General features: G+C 32.7%; 1 protein-coding gene across 3 annotated transcripts in view; it reads right to left on the reverse strand.

The window, feature by feature from the left end:
- The window catches only part of LOC108908843 (ras-GEF domain-containing family member 1B), a 201,133-nt gene that overhangs the window by 64,980 nt on the left and 114,139 nt on the right, over positions 1-22,014 (reverse strand). For 2 of the 3 annotated variants that reach the window (XM_018712991.2, XM_018712992.2), the window contains one exon: positions 20,993-21,043. In XM_018712991.2, coding sequence (XP_018568507.1) covers positions 20,993-21,043 — 51 coding nt within the window. Of the gene's footprint in view, positions 1-17,180; positions 17,487-20,992; positions 21,044-22,014 lie in introns of those variants that run through there. The other variant, XM_018712990.2, reaches the window with a different exon arrangement.

Here is a 22,014-nt window from a genome sequence, read left to right on the forward strand (position 1 = left end):
GGACTCGTCGAGCTTTCCGGCCTAGCGCTGCTTTTCAAAAGGTTTAATTACCGGATTATACTCAACCCGCAGTTTTATGTGTGAGTGTGTGCGTTTTATTAAAACAACTACTATTTCTGTTGTTTACTAGTCGTCGTTTAATGTTTGCTTCGCAGGAATTAGTTTGTACAAACGCAGAGCGTTGTCTTGATTAATGCAATGAAAAAATTGATACATTATTGAGTAAAATTGAGTGAAATTTGAGTGAAATTTTTTTACAGTGTACCGTCTTTTGTCAACTACAAAAGATACATTATAATTTTCATTGCACAAGTTACTTTCTGCTAAGAAATATTGATATTTCACTCCAGAAAAACCGATAAATGATATGTTGTAAACACAGCCCCAACTTTACGTATTGTCGTAACTTTTACATTTAGTACTACTGTTATTGCCTTACGACATATTTTCTATAAATATATTTATGATTATTTTTAAGAACTGAGTCCGGTTCTGTTTTGAACCGCATATCCCCGAGCTCTATTTACGAGCATTTTATATTTGTATAATAATTTTTCAACCACATGGAAAGACAAAATAGATAGGTACAATGTGATGGGAGTTATTAATCAAGTCGTATGGAAGAAAATATAATCAACGTCGGGAACATTCAATTCAGTTCCATTATACATTATTTAGGAGCAAGTGTGGAGTCTAAATTAAATATTTATAGTCGCGTAAATTCATCTAAGGAATCTTGCCAAAACAGTTATATAAGCGCCTGATTTATATTATGCGAGGTAAACCGTTAACATGTGCCGCTAAACTTGTTTCCCAACGATTTTACCGGATTTGCGAAAATTTATAACGTCCCACCTGCCATTTGACAAATTACAGTAACTCCGGAACACCCAAGACAAAAACAACTACTATTCTTTTAAGACGCGAAGCTTTCGGGGACCGTAATTTTATATAAAAAGCTCTAAATCGATGGCATGGACAAATGATATTTTCTTGGCAGTTGCCGTAACTGTATAGCTACAGACAGTATGATAAAAACAACTTTATATAAAGTAAAGGTTCAGGTAAAGGTATAATTTTTCATTACTAACGATGTGATGTGAATTTTTTCAACAGGTCTAGAGAGGAAACAAGAGAATTTTAACATGATACTTTCTTCTTCGAACAACCAGCTATTTTAATATGTAGTAAAAGTACTTATAACGCAAATTGACTTTGCTTGTTTCAAATTGATGTACGAACACTTAACATCGTGGTTCTTTTACTTTCGCAGATGTGACTTAATGTTGTTATTTTCTACGAAACTATTTCAGTAAACTTTCAAGTAAGCAGTTAAGAATTATGTAACTTTCTCGCGCAAGTCGAGTAATTAATGTATTCAATTAAAAGAGTTTTATGCCACCACGGGCCGTATATATCGTAAATTGAAACTGATATAAATGTTTGTACATGTTTAAATTCCAGTTCACTTTATTGATAGGTATCTAATGTTTATAAGTCCGGTCCAAATCGAGTTTCAAACCCACATTTTTTGTTTTAAACGAGTAAATGGGTGTAACAGTGCTAATGCATTATTTATTTTGTTTTAGAACCAATATGTCTTTTTATACAAGGCTACAGAAGTTCAAATATATATTTTTTAAGTTCTACATTGCGATTTCATTTTTTGCGTACAAACTAACGTGTACCTAATAGCTTGTTTTCGTCAATTTATTCCGTTTTAATAGCACGACATTTGTAACAATAATGTTTCAGAGACAATGGATTTCTCTGCATGAAATACGGCCATCGTAGGACCAAAAATGTAAGTAAATAACCAAAGTAATCACAGTAGTAAACAAATAAGATCGGTTTTACGTTACTTATGTCATGTTTTTAATAATCTAATAATTCTTACGAATAGTTTGTTAACGATTTCGTATGGACAAATTTCCATACGAATGGCAGCTAGTGTTTTCACAAACTGTTCATTCGAACGGTGTCCCATATAATTTATAGTCCGGTCTAATTAGTCATAAAAATAACGAAAATTCCAACAGAGCTAAATTTTGGTGGAGGCCTTGGGCACACCATTAGAAATAAAGTGTCAAAAGTCCCCATCGATCCCATATGTGCTAAAAAAGTTATTCGGGGTCAAAGGTCAAAATTTGAGGTTTTTTGGATTTTTATCGAAAACGGTAAGTTTTATCAAAAAAGTAGCCCCGACAAAATTATAGAACTTAAAATTATCTACAAAAATGATCCTTATACTTTTTTTTCTAAGCATCACCATTCCTGAGATATCGCGATTCTAAAAGTTGAAGGAGTCACATTCTACATGTGCACATATATGACACGTATATACATAGTCAGGCACTTAATACAAGTAAAAATGCCTATTTGTGTCTCTTATATGTATAAACTATACTATTCTGAGAATATACACTCAAAAAAGTCCCTCACTCAATCGCCTCTATCCGCATGGCCTTAAATAACATCTGTCTACTCTATTGTAAAAACTGTGGTAAAAAATACACGAAACAAGAAACAAGTACAACTATCTTGTCTTCCTCCAACATAGGCTTTTCTGCTAATCAACACTTGTATCGAGTATACTATCAAGTTCAAACATGGCTAGGCAATCAACTGAACCCAGAAGACTGGGGTTGGAAATTAACAGATAATACTTCGGAATCGATTCAAACTTTACTCCTACCTGTTCCGTAAAAGCTCCTAAACACTATTTTTTGTAATTGCAAAAAGGTTGTAGTGCTAAATGTGTCTGTAGAAGAGTAGGGTTACTGTGTTCTCCAGCGTGTACTAATTGCCAAAGCCTGTCTTACTCAAATGTCCAATTGAATACAACAGAAGCTTCATGTGATTTCGATGAAGAGACAGCTGATTCATTTTCATTTGAATAATTTATGAACATCCAGCAAGAAGACGAGGAAGAAGAAGAAGAAACCGAAGAAGACATGACTGTTGAAGTCGACTTTGAAGAGTACGAATCAGATTAAAATATCAAAAGTCAATAACCAATATCAATAATCATGCAGTTAAAAGAGTATTGTCCCTGAAAATTCCGTTATAACAGTTCGTGGAGTAGGCCTACCCGGGAAACCACGTTAAAAAAAACAAAAAACGCACCAAAGTACACTACCTCACAGGTGGTGTAGAAATGTGTGCATATCATGTAGAACGTGACTCCTTCAACTATTAGAATTGCGATATCTCAGGAATGGTGATTTTTAGAAAAAAAAAGTATATGACCATTTTTGTAGATAATTATAAGATCTATAATTTTTGTCGGGGCTACTTTTTTGATAAACTTACCATTTTCGAAAAAAATCCAAAAAACTTCAAATTTTACCTTTGACCCCGAATAACCTTTTTAGCACAAATGGGATCGATGGGGACTTTTGACACTTTATTTCTAATGGTGTACCCAAGGTCTCCACCAACATTTAGCTCTGTTGGAATTTTCGTTATTTGAAATGTCTACTTTGACCGGACTATTATACGTATATTTTCACATATTGGGGTGGCCATTCTTGGATTACAATGCCAGGAACAAAAAAGAGTCCCACTGAAAATTTATTTTTTTGATTGTAGATGGTTTTGTAGCCAACATGAGGATACAAATATATTTTTTTTGTTGTTGCACGCTGAAGATATATAACGGTAACGGAGCTAACTAGGTTAATGATATGGTAAATGCGAGAGTGGGCCAGAGTTTAATTTTTTAGCGACAATGACCCTCCCACATAACGACATCGTTGTGAAAGTTAAACAAACCGAATATATTTACCACTTGCTTATGTATCCGGAGACCACTCATCAACAAGACATATGAAGTAGTGGGCATCACAAATGGGGTTTTACGTCACCGATAAGTTTTTTTACGCTTGGACGACGAACTATGGAAGTGTGACGTTTTCCTAGGGGGTCGATGATAAATAAGGCTGTATTGAAATAAACTAGCAATATGTGAAATTTCACTGTCACGCTTCGAATGACTGTGCCACCGTATTATAACAACATGTGTTCTTCCTCAACCGGATAATCACCTTGGAACTTTAAAATTACAAGGATACTTGAATTAAACATTGAATATTATAAAAGCAAATCAGAAAATGATTTTCCTGTCATGTATGTGTTTTTAAACTTCTTTACTTTTGCTTAATTTAAAACAACACTTGATAAATACTCTTTCGTAAAGTGACTTCAACTGGAAACGAAATGACGCCAAAGTGCATTTAACTTTTGAATAAAACTCGGAGCCCGAATCGGCATCAAAACAAGATTAAAATGCCATTGTTCGACGTCAGCAAAAACGGCGACAAGCTCTGACAGGATAAAAGGAACATCTAGATGACTTTCAGTTACCCAGCATGCTCTATACATATTCTATATAAAGCAAAAACAAACGACATCGATCCGAAACTATAAACATGTCAGCTACCTCTCCTTTTCCTTTGAAAAATAATATAGGAAACCAACCCGAACCGCTAACAAGAAGCACGTCAAATCTAGACAAGTGGCTGTTATTCCGGGATTGCAAATAATGAGTGAAACCCTCCTAAATGGTCATTTGTTGGGTTATTGTCGTTCGTTAGTGGCATATGGGCGACCTCTTTGGTAAATTTGTCAGTTGAACAATAAATTATGCGGCGCCAACTAGAACGGTAACCATTGTTCGTAACTTTAGTAATCAGAAAGTAAACGTGACAAATGCCATAGATTGTGCATTAGAATTAATTAAAAGTGAGAAAGTTGACGCTTATTATCGAAGATCACGCCTCGTTTTATAGAAATAGACAGTTAAACTCATTAGTATTAACGTCGCTATCAAGAATCAGCCAATTTATATTTAATCACCTCTTTAATGGTTCAAAAAACTATTATATCCGGAGAAAAACTGTCTACAACTGAATTATCAGTTCATTTGTCCCAAATCACCAATTACTATTACTACCGTTGCTACCGTTAGGTGTCAGTATCTACGCTTCACTAACATAGCTCATTGCAATGCAAGATATTAAAAGCTAAGTACGAAACGTGTTTGTAAGCAGCTACTTTTTTTATTCTCCTTGAACCCTTGAACAGTGGTCAATATAAATATCGGGTCATCGAGAACGAACGAACTGACGAAATGCCGCCAAACTTTGATCGCATCATTGCTTACTCAACAAGTTCATTTATTTGGAAGAATTTGTTCACTGGAGTCACCGTCAACCTGTTCATAGAACATGTTCCGTTATTTCCGCAACCCGCAACAACTACAAAATTGCAATCTACAAAGACAGAAATGGTCCTATGAAGCGGTAGCTGTGCATAACTAATTTATTTCAACATTCACGACATAAATCATTATTATCAAAGAGATAATTCCTTGTGTGTATTCAAATGAAGCTGTAAAACCATAATTTTATTGAAGCAAATCTCTTTCTTGGAACACCTTTCGTTATATCACCAAAGATACAAGTAAAAGGGATATATTTAAGGGAATACAAACTGACGAGCTTTGCAGCTTAGACCTCTCATTCTGCATTGATAAATCTTAATATTAGAGATGACGTTTCTGTCAACACTGATATTTATTTAAATTTTATTCAGTCTGGTACATACGATCTTCGTCTATTGTTACCAGAGAGCTTACTCATCAGTTCATTATAACCTGCGTCACTGTAAGGCATCTCGTATGGCATCGCCATTTGATACTGCAGACTAAGATGATTTATGAAGCGAGACCAGTTATACCACTAATATATGCATACATGTAGATTATTTTTTACATTTATTACGTTAGCTATGGTCTATCATTAACATAGGACCCGAGTTAAAAAAAGGAAGGACTTTCAATTTATCAAAGATTGTGCTGCCGAGTATGGTATCATCTCTTTCATAACGTTCTAATGATCTTGCCATTACAGGATATTTATCTCAGTGAATAAATTAAAAACTCATAAATAAAGCAGAAAGAATTTGGTCGACGTATTTCTAAAATATAAATGTATTTGGTCGGCCAAAGGTCAAAACACGGTTTAAGACGTCAGTACTTAAATCGATGTGTGCTAATTCTGCCCCTGTTCGAATCCCGCGGCCGGTAGACCGTAGATTAGCTATGCTTGTACGGAGGATTGGCACCCTCTGTGCAGGTATGGTAGGGTGGAAGAATATTGGCTTGGGTCAATGTGAGACATTGACACCGGTTGGCATTTGACCACCCCCCTAATTAATGAGGCTTTCCAGGTTTCCCTCATTACTGCACTGAATGGTGGTTAGGGCCTACCAACATAAGTCGTTCCTAGGCGCAAATGCGGCCTGCTTAATAATAATAATATGCCGCCTCCTCTCTCACACAAATCTCCGACTTCGAGGCTAATTCTCGTGGTTAGAATGAGGGGTAGATATATTATTATTATTATTTCTTCACTATTTTTGTCAGGTAAGTACATGAACAATATTTCAAGCAAATATGGCGACATCGAAATCGATTAAATTGGAATCAAATTTTTTGTATCTGGCAGAAAAGGGGAATAATTTATAGCTACTGTATTTGTAAACGATTTATTTGATTATTTGAAGAAAGGAAATCTCAGGGAGCTCAGAGAGGAAATTGAAGGAAATCAAAGGACTCTTTTTTAAATGGGAAAAGTCTGATATAATTCGGTTGTTTCGTAATAATTTTAAGAAACAGTGTAAAAGTAAAGTATATAGTACTCCACAATGAAGCAAAGTTCTTATGAAGGTGTTAGAGAAATTTGGATAAATGGAAAATTAACATAAAATTAAAGAAAATTATTAACTTTCACGAATTCATGTTCATTGGGAGGATATTGTTTATTGATCTTCGAAAGACTAAATACAACAAATTTCTTAAGTGATGGATTTTGTTAAAATAAACAAAAAATCTCAATTTCGTACTTTATTTAATATGTTCTCAACAGTCATCTGTATTGGAAAAAAATTCAAATAAATTTTAATAAGCTTAATATTAAAATTCCAAAGGAAAGAAATGTTAAGTAAGCTTAGAAAGCATGCCCAAAGTTCAATATAAATTCTTAAAAATTAATTTTTAAAGAGTACGATGTCTTACCTTTATTTTACCATAATCTTTCAATACTCTGTGAATATGACGTAAAAATTAAGACAATCAAATTTTTCTTCCTCCTAGGACATATTCAATTTCCTGATAGAAAATGACACGCTTTAAAATAAGCTGTTTACTGAAATTGGGACGCTTCAAACTTTGAGAAAAATGAAACATGAAGACGTTTAAATGATTAATATGCTCCCGTCTTCATCGATATTGAATTTTCACGCTCCAATACCAAGCCTATGTATATCTGCACACTACACTATTTTAAGTTTACGAAAATGACAAGCTAACGTTTTTCTTGCCTAATAACTTCTTGAGCACGCCACATCAATTTGATAAAAACCAGGTCGCGAAAGATTTTATCAGAAAATTACTAGATAGCAGCACATTTTATAAATAAATTACTGGATTTAATAGCCAAACACGTGTTAATATATGTATCACTATAGATTTACTACACCACCTAATCGACAAAGTACGTACTGCTAACATATAGGTACCACTAGTTTAAAAAATGATAAAAAGAACAGGAGAAGAAAGTTTTCTCTGAAGAAAAGAGCCATATTTTAGAATAATCCGAAGTAGGTCGATGTATGATGAATTAAAATAGTGGTTTTTAGTTCCTCATTTATGATTCTAAAAATAAATAGTTTATGCCTACACCGTTGTTCAGTTTTTTCCATTTCCTGAATTCTCTAGGATAACCTTTCAAAAACATCAACTTTTTATCAAGATCTTTTTTTTGGACCTTCTATACGCTGTATCCTTCAAATATTTACCTGAGGAATTAAATCCGACACCTACGCAGTATATTTCCTCATGAAACGACTTGGGTCGATGTCGGATTGATATTTAACAAGGGTAAAAACCCTGGAACACATGGAGCGAATCATGTTTTCAGGCACCCAAAGCGATGTGAAAAAAATTTAATAAATAAATAAATAAATTTCAGATGTGACTCTTTGCGTAACGTATTTATATGGTAAACAATAGAGGCGGGTTGTCATGAAAAATAATAAAAAAAGTATAACGCCTCCAGAACCTTGGTTACAATTCCGAGATACACGGGAACGCGTTTTTATTTTCTACTGTTTCTCATGAAAGTATGGATGAAATTTATTTTAATTAAAGACATCTGTACAATGTTGTTATTATGAAAAAAAAAAAACTCACTGTATATACGTATATTAAATTATTGTGCTGACAAATACATTCACTGTTTAAAAAATATACATCCTACAAGATGTAAAACTGTATAACAGATAAAGATAATATGAACAACCTGTTAATCGTAATAGGGCGGATGAAATAGCTCCGCCCAATAGTACGCTTCTTTTTTTTTGCATAATTTCAGTAAAGATCTGAATTTTAAATTACCTACAGTATCATATAATGCTATTAAAAACATTAGACTTCAAATATTTTTACTGAATTTACTTGAAGTAACACACACAAGTACTTGTGGAAGTACCTAAGCTATGAAAAAAGTCCAGAAACCAATAGCGATAACCCTCATTATTTTTAAAAACATGTTATCACGGTTATTAGCTTGCTAATTATTTAAGTTGAAATTTACTGGTTATTAATAAGTTCTTTGATTACTTATATCATCGTAGACCTATCAGTAAGTTTTGACAAAAAAAATATTGATAAAAATTGTTTATTGAAATATTCCCCAATAACATAACATGTACAACATAGAAAATCAGCAACAATCAGTTCAGTGATTTAAATGTTTAATGAACAGCCTATGAAGCTAAAGATATAATCTATCCACCTGTACACAAAAAAGCCAACACTAGCGATTTTAGCACAGCATTGACTGGTTTACTGCAAACCACAACGCTCGTTCTGAAAATCAGGTGAACACTTGTACATAGTTTTTGTACTAGTGCAATCCAAAACAGTTTCCAACAATCAGACGCAATTCTAAACAATGAATTTTGAACTTTATGTAAGCATTATGGCGGAATGCGCATGCGTTTAACTGTTGGAAACTGTTTTGGACTGTTTTAGGAACAAAGCTATTATTCACCTGTGTTTAATACACAGGTGCTGGAAATGGCAACTACTGAGGTAATATTGATACTATCTTCTATGCGAAAGTGAATTTAGTATATGAAAGAGTAAGGAAATACATTCCCATTTTATATGAGGAACATTAGCGGTTGAAATTAAATTTTCACAGTTCCTTCCACATACCGAAGAAATATTTTAATTACATTTGTTTATACTTGTATAACTAAAACTTTAATTTCAAGGGCGTGGAATTATTTAATATCAAAATAATATTTGTACGCCATTGAAACGTGCATTCATTTATAAACACATCTATACCTACTGATTTATATAGTGTACCATTAAAAATATGTAAATTGGAACATGGGATGGACTTTAATGATGAATCATAACATTTTGGGCGGGCTAATATGTGAATTTCTATGAAATACATATTTTGAAGGCGTCTATACTTCAGAACTCGTCTGTTGTAACATGAAACTAGACGTTATCGACTACCATATGGTTCTAAACTGACTTGGAGCTAAACCAGGACATTTTTTTCGGATAGACAAATTCTCAAGGAACTGTTCCGTGTATTGTTTCATATTTAACAATACATCTCAGCTGTTCTGTTCCTATTGTGGGTTATGTAATTTGACATATGAAAGTCAAGGATTCACAGTAATCTTGATGAACTAATAGAAATGAATGTCCACGTTTGATCTTTACTTACTGTATCGCTAAAACTATGTGTGAATATATTTTTTTCGTAAGTACATTTATTTTTTGCAGGAGATACGAGTTTGTTTATACAATCTGGTCTATTTATATCGGATATTTCAATTTTATGTTAATATAGTTAATAAATTGCACATGGAATTTGGTCTTGGCAGTTTGAAGAGAACTCTATGGCAATTCAAGTTTGGAAAAAAATCCGTATGCATTCCAGCAATGATCCCTAGTTTGATAGTACTTGAATAGGGCAACATAAAAAATAAGTAAGTATGCCGATACAATAATCTTCACAATTAAATATGTATTTTTTGGGTAAAAGAAAAAACATTAAGTTATGATTCAGCAGAATTAGATGAAACTGATACTGCTTAGGATTTTTTCTTGGAATGCCAACAAAATACATTCATATAAAATCAAAACAAATGGTGTATTTTTCTTCTCTTCTTATTTGAAATTTTTTAAATTGTAATATAAAAATCTGTAATTAGTCTATAATGATTCTATAAAAAATGTACTTAACCTTATCTCATGTTTGTTTCATTTGATGCTTTTAAATAGTTATTCTAATTGCAAAAAACTACAGCAGATTATGAAAATGTGATCAACTTGGCAGATTAAGATTCACTCCGTCCTGTATTCTGATTGATCAGAAATTGATTAATATATTTCTTTCGGATGGTTAGTTCCACAGCATTTCTTAAGAGATGTTTGATGTTTTTATCAAACATTTTAACACCAAATTTTCACTGTCTAACTTTTCTTTTTTGATTTGGAAGGGTAAAGATATATTGTAAAAAATATTTACTCTCTTCTCGATCAGTATTGCGCAAATTGTGATCCTAAAGAAAAAAATTAATCACCGTTTCACAAAATCTAGGTGTTCACCTGAACAAAACAAAACAGTACTCTAAAATAAAACTGTTAACATCAACCTGTTATTCTCACACCACAATTTAAGATCGTCACATTCTTCAAGTGACACAATTTGGAGTCAGAGGAGGTTAATTTGGTTTGGCAGACATTCCGTCTCAAGGCCTACTTTATGTTCAAGGTGCGCCAAAACGTGCTGGACTTCACACCTGAAGATTCCCATACAACACTGCCAGTGTATTTATCTGCCCGTAGACGTTTCGAATTATAATGTGCGATACTTACATAGCTTTTCAAAGGCGCGAATTAAACCGTACTGATTGTTTATGACTATGACTAGTATGAGTCATGTTTGCTGTTCTGCAATGGAGATAGCGTGCTTTGATACGTTTGGTTTTTATTTGTCTGTCTGTACATTGCAACCCACGCTGTTTACGCTAGGTTTCCCAAGATAAAGAATAGGTAATACTTTGGAAGGTGTATTCAGCTGGCTAGTAAACGGCATAAATGCAAAATGGAAATATACAACATAATCCAAAACGCGATTTAACAACAAACGCATCTTTTAAATTTCGTCGCAGAAATAGAAATACGTTCCTACCATTATTAAAATTGTATTGTTATTGAAATTGAGAACAAGAAACGGATGGAAAATTTAAGTAAGTTTTAGGTAAAGTGAAAATATAATAAATCTAATACAACTCCTATACTAAATTGTTTATCGTGTAACAAGCTTTAAAATTTACAGTTTGACTTTTAATGTTGCTCAGAATTGCACAGCGAGTGGCACACTTCCATACTTTTCAGTATTAAAAACTTTTATTAGCAACTGCGTAACTTCTTTACATTATTCATTGGTATTGTAACTGGTAGAGAGCCTTATTATACCTTAAATTTGTGTTTGGTAATATAACAAAAACAAACCACAGCAATATCATATCTATTCAAAGCATAATTTACATAATTGGTATTGCATTATTTTTACTGATTTTAAGGTAACCATCTTGAAAGCAAATACGTCTAGGAAATCTTTCGACTTAAATTTTCTGAATACCTCAAGAGCCAGTTACGAAAACTATCATAATTAAAAAAAAAAATAAATTTAGTTTCTGGCAGAGGTATTCCAATAAAAGTCGTATATTAGTCGGTAAGATCAGTGTTACGACTTTTCACATCTGTCAGTGTCAATTTGAGCAGCTGGCCGCAAGAAAGGAAACATTAATATTCTTCCAAAAGCCAAGGTGACAAATACTCTGCAAATCGGTAATACCAGGGAAGTATGGGTTCAGTTTCCTTATCTAACGGTTGCTATGAATGAAGGGAAACATTCGTATTATTAGATTTGAAATTTTATCAACCGTTTAATTAATATTCGGTTCATAAATTCTGAGGTAATACTAATCCTTCTGCTTAACAACATAAATATTTTCAAACATCTTCCAACAGCGATGTACCGAACACCCAGTTATTTTATTCTATGAAGGTGAGTATGTATGAGTAAAAAAGGAGTTGAATCATACAGAATTGAAATATGAGCAAAATTTCAAATGATATTTTCAACTAGAACAAATGCTGTTTATCTATTGGCAGGGTTTACATTACCAATATTGCTAGCAGTATAGTGGGATCTCTGGCCAATGTCATTTAGTAAATTTGGTCAAAATATCGCCGTATTATAATGTATTAACTATTAACTACTAAGCATATTAATTTGACTACTAATTTTATTATTACCAATATTTAAAAGTGCAGAATAATAAGTATTAACACGAATCAGGTTTTGGCTTTCATGAAAAAATGCACCTAATTTATATTTACTTGCTCCATAATGGTCATTTTTGCTGACTTAGGACGAAATAGAACTAGTGGTCCATTTTACTAGTAAAAATGTCGAAATCTATTTTTTCCGATTGTCGAATAATAAATAGGGGCTTTATTGATACTGGATCAAAATATCCTTCAGCATCTGATCGCGTATAGAATGATTTCTATGAGCCTTAAGCATTTATTATTTATAACTAGGTACGAACTTAAGATCCGCAAAATGTGATTTGAAATCGTTGCGAATTACAACCAACATCAGGGCTACATTGTCAATTACAACTGTTTAATTCAGATGTGACTCAGCAACTTGTGTAGGCTATTGTGAGTGTAGGCCATATACGACAGATCACCTTTTAAAAATCATACATACTTGGTAAGCCTGGCGTCAGGGAAGTAGATTAAGGCGTCCACAGTGACTATATGCATCAAATAAATGCATTGTAAGGGACAATTTGAACAAAATTTGATATAAGATAGGTAAACCGATTTTAGGAAATACACAATTTAGTTTCAGTGTGTGTCAACACCTGGAAAAGATAGATAGACTGCTAATGTGGGAGGAAATGGAACTTAGGGCACGTGGCGTAAATTCAGCTGCCCTTCTATAATTTATCAATGTTATTATTGTACGCCGTAGAGATCAATTTCCGTATATAGTATTTCCACGCTTTGAAGTGCTACCTTTGTGGAAAGCATTTGCAATTCATCTCTTTGCATTTTGTGTGGAAAAAAGGAATGTCCTTGTTTTCAGTTCATTCTAATCTCTGAATATTTTAAAAGCCTTATAAATGTCGAGTAAAATGTACCTGTCTTCTTCGAAATAAATTATTTTTACGTTCGTACCCTCAACTATGCGTTTTACTTGTCCGGAGAAAGTCGTATTTTTTATTAATTTTCAATATCTTTGTTCATATGAACTTTGTTTTGTTGGGTACATCCACAAAATCATTGTAGCCATCCGAAGGGTTAAATATGCTCATTTAAGTGTATCCTCGAGTCCTCATATCTGATTGCAAACCATCCCTAATGAAAGAGGAATCGTGGTCGTGCACACATAGCATCGAAATATAATGCTATCGAAATTCGTGTCGCACTCCAAATATTTACATTGTCGGCTACAGTCAGAGACCAAAGGGTTAATTTAATTCAAATTGTGCCGCAGAAATCTAATTGGAATCGACAATTGAGGTAACAGTTTCATATTACAGTTCGAATTCCGCAAATTGTTTAGCCGACCGCTATTGTGCGTAGACAAGCAGTGGCCTTCGATCAGGTAAACGAATACAAAAATGTCAATTCGATAAAAATGTTGTTTGAATCAACGGCCTTGGGTACATTTATCATATTTTATTTTCATCGCAAAACTATATCTGTCTGTACTTATGTAACAATTTAAAAGTTGAACAGCATGAATGAAGCATGTTCACAGAACCAGGAGGCGGTTGTTTAAACTTTGAAGGTCATAAGAGTACTGTATATTCTATTTGTCTTTCTGCTGTAAATTTACGCTGTGAAATATTTCTCCAATCGTTATCAAAATGTATTTTTCTCATTGACGTAAAATATTTTTAAATAAGCATTGATTAAATTGTATGCCTTTGTTCTAAAGAAAATCCAGCTTGTACACATTTCCTAACAATATAATAATTGAAAAGTTGTATATCAACGTGTTTTATTCACGAATAAACGAAGTTGAATATATTTAAAATCATTGCGACTGAAAGCAATTATTTGTAAATTATTCCTGATATTTTAGAAGCAATAATTTAAAAATAGACACTAGACTTAAAGAGTGTACTGTTGTCGTTGTCTATTATTATATCTGTTTACTAGGTTTTCAGTTAAAATTAGAAATTAATATGTATTTTAAAATAACTTTTATTTTTTATGTAGATATACAATCACTTTCATGAAATTAACCGCATTCGACATCCGCGGTAGAACAACATTGGCGAAAATTTTCAAGGCACACCCCTACCGCGGTAAACTGTTACAGTAGTTCCAATAACAGAACTTTATTGGCTTATTCTTTTTTTGAAATTCTATCTCAACAAATATTGTACGAACTCTACTATTCCTAACATAGAATTATTACAAAATAAGAACACTTTTCTTTCTATAATACTGAAATAGTAAAAAATGTATTCAAAAACACATTGTAGAACTAATCGTCAAAAATTCAAAACTTGTCCCATAAATTTCCGTTATAGTGTAGATGAACTTCATAAAAATGTCGTAATCCGAGTATTCATTTACAATAGTGTGGAGGGAAGAATATAAAATGTCACCGTTTATGATATTTACCATCGTCGAGTAGGTTAAAGAAACAAATAAATTTACAAGATTCATGGGATTATCAACGTTTGGGAGTATCACGACTATTTAACTATTTTACTGCTGTTCTCAACAACAAAACTGTAAGAATGTTCAGCATAAAAGTTTACGAGGGGATAAGAGACATTTTGGTAGTAATTTAGGTAAAGCTAATAAGATAAGAAAAACTAAAAGTGGTAAAAGTTCGATACAGTAGAGATGTTCAATAGAATTTCTAATTTAGATGAGCTTGGTATGAGTTATCAATAGAAAACAAAGAAGTACACAAAGGAACCATTCAGTGTACATATTGATTTTACCCCTTAAAAAATTAATTGATAAAATGAATAACTGTATGAAATGGGTAGATAAAATTGAGAACGAAACACATTCAATTCTACAACGAAATAATTTTGGCTTGGTTTTTGAAGGAATTTTGAGAAAGAAACAAATTCGTCACCAATGGGACTATGTGGAAGGTGGTGAAAATCTCCCATAAACCAGCAGATGATAGCAAAACAACATATCGAATTTTATCAAGTTTAAAGAATGAATGAAGAATGGCTATAAAAGTAAATCCTACAAATGATACCAAGGGGCGTAGAGAAATAATCGATAAAGAAACAGAGAGAAAAATAGGGTTGGAGAGAGAGAAAGAAGGAAATTAGGAATAGGAAGCATGAGAAGAAATTTTTGATAGATGTTGATGAATATCGCCAATGTTTTGACATGATGCAATTCATCGAAATCCTGTCAAGTAGGGACATAAGCATAGTTTATCGGGAATTAATATCTTCCTTCAGACAAACAAAGCGTTCATCCAACAATACTGTTTGTTCCACAATGTCAATAACTGGAGCCACTTTGAGGTGTCGTATATAACAGTTTCAATAAATAAAAAATATTTCTGTAGAAACTGAGACGGATTTGGTTTACAAATTTTAGCGATATCCAGATCCGCATTTGAATAACAAATCTAAAGCCGATGTTACGACGATACGTATACACGGTACACGGTTTTAGAAAGTCCCCTGCGCGAAATATAAATATTATTACCCATAATTATTGCAATTTAGCCTTTACTGAACGTTATATAATGTCAAAAATTCCCATTTACCATCTATGATACTATAAAAAAATATTTCACATACGAAACAATGGTTGTAATTATTTTTGTTCGAGCTTTAGCGCTTAGCAAATATTAATACCGTCGTTACAGAGGTATTTCCGTTGTTTGGTGAATAATAATAGGTACTTTACGCCAACATCCNACAATGTCAATAACTGGAGCCACTTTGAGGTGTCGTATATAACAGTTTCAACAAATAAAAAATATTTCTGTAGAAACTGAGACTCATTTGGTTTACAAATTTTAGCGATATCCAGATCCGCATTTGAATAACAAATCTAAAGCCGAAGTTACGACGATACGTATACACGGTACACGGTTTTAGAAAGTCCCCTGCGCGAAATATAAATATTATTACCTATAATTATTGCAATTTAGCTTTTACTGAGCGTTATATAATGTCAAAAATTCTCATTTACCATCTATGATACTATAAAAAAATATTTCACATACGAAACAATGGTTGTAATTATTTTTGTTCGAGCTTTAGCGCTTAGCAAATATTAATAACGTTGTTACAGAGGTATTTCCGTTGTTTGGTGAATAATAATAAGTACTTTACTCCAACATCCGATTGGATTATTTATCATTTAATAAAAAATAAATACTTATTAGAGAGAATTTTTACAGCTGCAGCTTTTGAGGAGAATGAATTGCTTACAATACAATGTTCTGCTAAAATTGAGGTTTATTAAGACTTCTGCAAATTAACTGTGCATTTCCTTCGCATTTATTGCAAATGTTCCTCCGTTAAACTGAGTTTGATTTACCTTTGATTTAATAAGCACAAGTAAATAAAACGTAAAGACATTGATAAGTAAAAATTGTTCATAAATTACCTAAGAGTAGTGAGCAGCGTGTACTAATTCTAACCCATAAAAAAATTAATATCAAACAAAGGTATTCCGATACCAATTACAAATTGCTAAGGTGTATTTACCTTTTCGGTGCTAAGGTATTAGGTAGTTATCCGAAGCGGCATTTGCTAACCTCAAACCTCGTCGTCAAACAAGTATCAGGTAGTCCGGAGCTTTATTTATTCAGTTCGAAACCAGCTTGGTACATCAAAGTAAAATTCCGTTAGTGTTAGTACCTAACGTGTGTTGCACATAAAAATTGTGCCTTGCACTTATGACCTGAGATGACCTCAACTCAACCTGTGCATATCCAGCTTGGTAACTTGATTTTTAACAGCAGTTTTTGAAAAATCTATAAAACATGTTTTACCTGCTTCCAAATACGTGCGTCGGGGGCAGCTAAGACCGAAATCAAAAGTGAACACAAAACAAATAATATCTCAACACAAACAAAAATACATCTTCGGTGTTAACACTGTACTGGGGTATTTCAAAACACAAACACAAACAAAATACAAAACCAAAAGGAATATGTGTATCTTGTATGTTTTCAATGGAACTTGTTGCGGAAATGCAGCAGTTGCAGTGTTTTCGGTAGAGAAAAGGCGTGAAAAACACGTTTTACTCTCATATGTTGTTTACAAACACAACGAGAGTCGATTCATCGACGTGTAACTTCCCCAACAGACGCGGTTATACTGACGGAATGAGTCATTTTTGTAGAACCGCGCACGCCGCCATAGACAGGGACGCTGGAGAGTAGAAGGTGCCGACAGAGGCCGGATAATATGCATTCGATAAATATTCTAAAGCCGGCCGCACACCAAGTGTACTGTGCAACTGTGCTGTGCTGTAGCTGTGTAGAAACAGCAAACTTTTTGTACTGTGAGTACAATGAATGGAAGCTTTTCCTTCTCGTCTATGAGGGATAAAAGATATGGGCATTTCAAAAAAATATCTGGGAAGATATAGCAAATAATAATCCAATAAGAAATATGCCAAGTTTAATTATTTCCCAAATCGTAAACAGTATAAAGTCAAATCACAGCTGATTATACACTCAGCAAACTCAACACAACAAAACATAGCGCGTTATAGCGGCTGTGCTACTAACTTCACTCAAGTGAATGGTAAATAGAAGTATTTGTTGCAGTTTTTCGTTCTTTCGGGCAAATATCCGGGAAAATATAGCCTAAAAATGACTAGCGAGGTACAGCAGCTGATTATAAACTTGGCATAACAAAGCACAAAGCACTGAACGGCTTTCAGCGTATGGCTGGCTTAAGCGAGGTGCCTGTGTGTACAACACTTCAAAGCTTAGATAATGTATCTGTTAAATCACCAACACTTAAATATTGATAATCGTTTTTAAATTATTTGTTCTATTAGATCAGCGATATAATATTTAATTGTTGTTTAAACTGCGTGAAGCGTAAGTACTCAATAATAAATATAATTCTTAACATTTCGCGGTTTTTGGTAAAACCTGGAACCTGAGTATTTACAGTGATTCTATCTGAGTATCTACATGCAACTTTAAAACAAATAATAGCTACAGATATCACAAAGTAAATAGCTGCAACAAACAAAATAAAATGTTAAAATTAAGTAGGTACATTTTTTATTTATAATACATATACACTTCCTTCTAATTCATGTATATCGTCTACAATCGTGAATTATTACTGTAAATAGCTTCAATTTATTGGAAAAAATTAAGATGAGCTACTAAAAAAGATCAGTTTTTATTTAGTCATTATAAAACATTGAAATTTTGAAATGTTGAAATGAAATTTCTTTAAGAGTTAATTAGTGGAAAATACTGCTTATATTAAGAATAAGTTGTTAGAGAGTTAATTAAAATTATAACTAACAATACTGTGAAAAATTAATGTGTATTCCATTATGATGTTTTCAATGAAATGCGATTAGTAATGAGTTCGATCATTTTTATCATTTATTGATGTACACAACTGTACAGGCAATAGGTGCCTAGGCAATACAGAAACTTATAGATATAAAATTAATTTTCATCGTAAACAAATAAGTTAACTTACCTTGATGAAAAACAATGTCTAATGACCTATGCATCTAAATTATTAATTAATAATAATGTATAGCGTGTGCATTATGCCTGTTTTAAGAATGAAATTCTATAAGACATTCACCGAATAACATGTTAATTGATTGAGGATGCTGTATTAACCGAAATTATGTAGATCAGTCACAAAGAGAAAACATTAAAATATTTGTTCTCAATTTTTTTTTATATATATCTTGGAATTTATAATTATTCGTCTTACAAAAGATCACTCAATTATTTTGTAATGTAATATGTAATCATAATTTTCCAAAACTTTAAAATAGATCTTCAACTTTTTGTCACCCTGATTAAGTAATTTTTTGCAATAGTTGCATCCCGCAGCTTTACATCAATAATTTGCGTCAGGTCTTTGAAAACAGCCGCAATAACTGCATATTTGTTATCGATATCAAATGCAGGTCTTAGTAATAGAAAAGATAAAGAGATAGTAGAAAACCAAGATAATGGAGAAGAAAATTATATGTCAGTGGGTGAAAAGCTCGCACTGACTTTTTCAGTAAATTGGTTGCTAACGATGAAGTTTTGTTTAAAAACTTTACAAGAATGAGTTGAGAAGGTTTTGACTATTTGTCAGGAAAAGTTCACTTAGATTATATTATAAACTACGATATTATTCTACTCTGTAGTTTGGTGTTCATACAATACCAAATGCAATTTGATAAACTAGAATCAATTTTTTTAACTGTTTTTGTTTAAAGTAATAAATAATATCATTAGCCAATGCAGTATATCTGCTGTAATATTTCTAGACTTTTATATATTGCTTTCCATCCCTCTATTTTAGCCAGCTTTCATATGTCTCGATTTTGTAGCACCTATAGTTCAATAAGAAGCTATTGCGGTTTACTCAATGTCTACATCTATTATGTATCTGTATTGAAAATGTATTCTTAAATTAGTTTTTCATTTTTTCAACTATTAGGTGTTGGTATGGTGCAAATAAATTCATTTGGAAAAAGTACCATCGGTTTAGGAGTCTGAACAAACTGTATCTACCCTCTACAGGTCCCAACAAAGGATTATAAGATTAAAAAAAACAAGAGTAGGTTTTTTTTGTATATATCTTTTTTTACATTATATTTCTTAACAGGGATCTGAAAACTTATTTATTTAAACTCCGAAACCGGTTTCCTTTCTTTTAAATGATGATAATCTATAAACAAAATAGTTTTACATAAAAATATATTTAATATACTTTACTGAAATTTTAAAAAATTACTATTTAACTGCATATTTTCCGTTTTGCTATTATGACGTAGGTATATATGTGGCGTCCTAGTCCGTGCTTCCTTTACAACATCGAATATACATGTATCTCAGAGATTGTCTGTGGTTCTATTTATTTTTTTTTCTGTTCATGGTTCATGCATATTATGACAACTTTGATAAGAGAATAAGTCGGTGTATGATCCCGATTTTAACCACACAAAATAATAATAATTTCGTTTTTGCGGCACTTTCATCTTTGTAACCCACATATCACCGTTTTATAACGTGATTTCTTCATAACAATGCACGTTCTAAATTTTTTTTATATTTTTGGCCACAGCTTTGTGTCTTACAATTAGAGAAAGTTGCGCTTATTCAACACATAAAATATTTAGAATATTAAACAGTTTCTTTCTGTATAAGTTGTATTTAATTTTTAAATTTCAGAGAGTGGTAGTTGTCGATTGAATTTAAAAAGATATTTGTAAAATTTCTCATCATCGTTATCATTAAGGCCAATACACACTAGACGCTCAAGTCACGCGACGCTCACTGTTCGCTCAAGTACTGTCTCGAATCTATACCGCGGTCAAAGACCGTCAGCGTGCAAAAATATTTCATAGAATCGTGAGTAGAGCGTGAGCTGATCGGGGCTTGAGTTATAGTGTGAATTGACCTTCAAACGACCATGAAGTCCGATACCTACACGTAAAATTTTGCTATTAGTTCTGATTCCTAAGATGTGAAAATTCCTTGAAAGTATAATTTTAATATGTAGTTGTTACAATGATATTCTTTAAATTTGAGTTTACATAACATTTTTGTGACACGTTTATATTTTAATATTTTACCAAAAGGATATGACTTACCCGTGATTTTGGAGTGTGTTTTAAACCTATGGCTGGCTGGCTTCTGCTGCTCTGTAATAAAAAGGACATTCAAAATTATTAAGATATAAAATACTTTAGGATTTTATTATATCTCTTTTTTTTTCGTTTAATGGAATCTGAACGTAACACAGAAATTTATTGTAAAGAAAGAAATACAATGTAAACAGAACTCTTCAAAAATAGGTATTTCTAGTGAAGTTATTACATGAATTGGAAAGGTAGATCCTTGACTGATGTACCCTCAAAATTTCATGACATTTGGACGAATAGAAGCGGAGTTATTGCGTCTGAAATGACAGTATGTTTATGTTCCGCACTAGTTGACTGACAACCAAAAATTGCTCAGAATTCAATTTTCGAAGGGCATCATCAAGGAGGCCAAAAAGGACAAAAGCTTCCTTTACAACATTGTAACTAGAGATAAAACGTGGTGTTTCCACTATATACCACCAAGCACTAAAGTCAAAGTGGAAGTAGCCAGACTAGCCAAAATCCAAAACAGTTCTTTTGGAGAAGTCAAAGGTGAAGACAATGTTGATTTGCTTTTACGGTTCCTAGGGCCTTGTCCACAAAGAGTTTATTTCACCTGGCCAAACTGTTAATACACAATTCTATATTAGCGTTTTGAAGCTTTAACTGTCTATCACTTCCCAAATTCGCCTGATTTGGCACCATGCGACTTTTTTCCTTTCGGATGCATTTGCCGATAAAAGGAAAGCGCTTTGTGGATGTAGAAGCCTCCCAAAAGGCTTGTACCGACTATTTTGGATAAAATAAATCGATTTTATCAAAGAAAACTTTTTGTATGTTCTTATTTTTAAAAAATCCTGTTTACTTTGGAACCCACTTTGTATAACATATTAGTATAATTTAGAAATCGTAAACTGCCATATCTAAAATTCGAAGTGGAGCTCTGCTGGTTAACTAATATAATAAAATCGAACAAATGTGAAAATACCTAAACAACTTTTACTTAAACATGGCTTTGTTTTAACGGTTTT

This window comes from Anoplophora glabripennis, unplaced genomic scaffold (assembly GCF_000390285.2).
Source record: "Anoplophora glabripennis isolate ALB-LARVAE unplaced genomic scaffold, Agla_2.0 scaffold118, whole genome shotgun sequence".
Lineage (NCBI taxonomy): Eukaryota > Metazoa > Arthropoda > Insecta > Coleoptera > Cerambycidae > Anoplophora > Anoplophora glabripennis.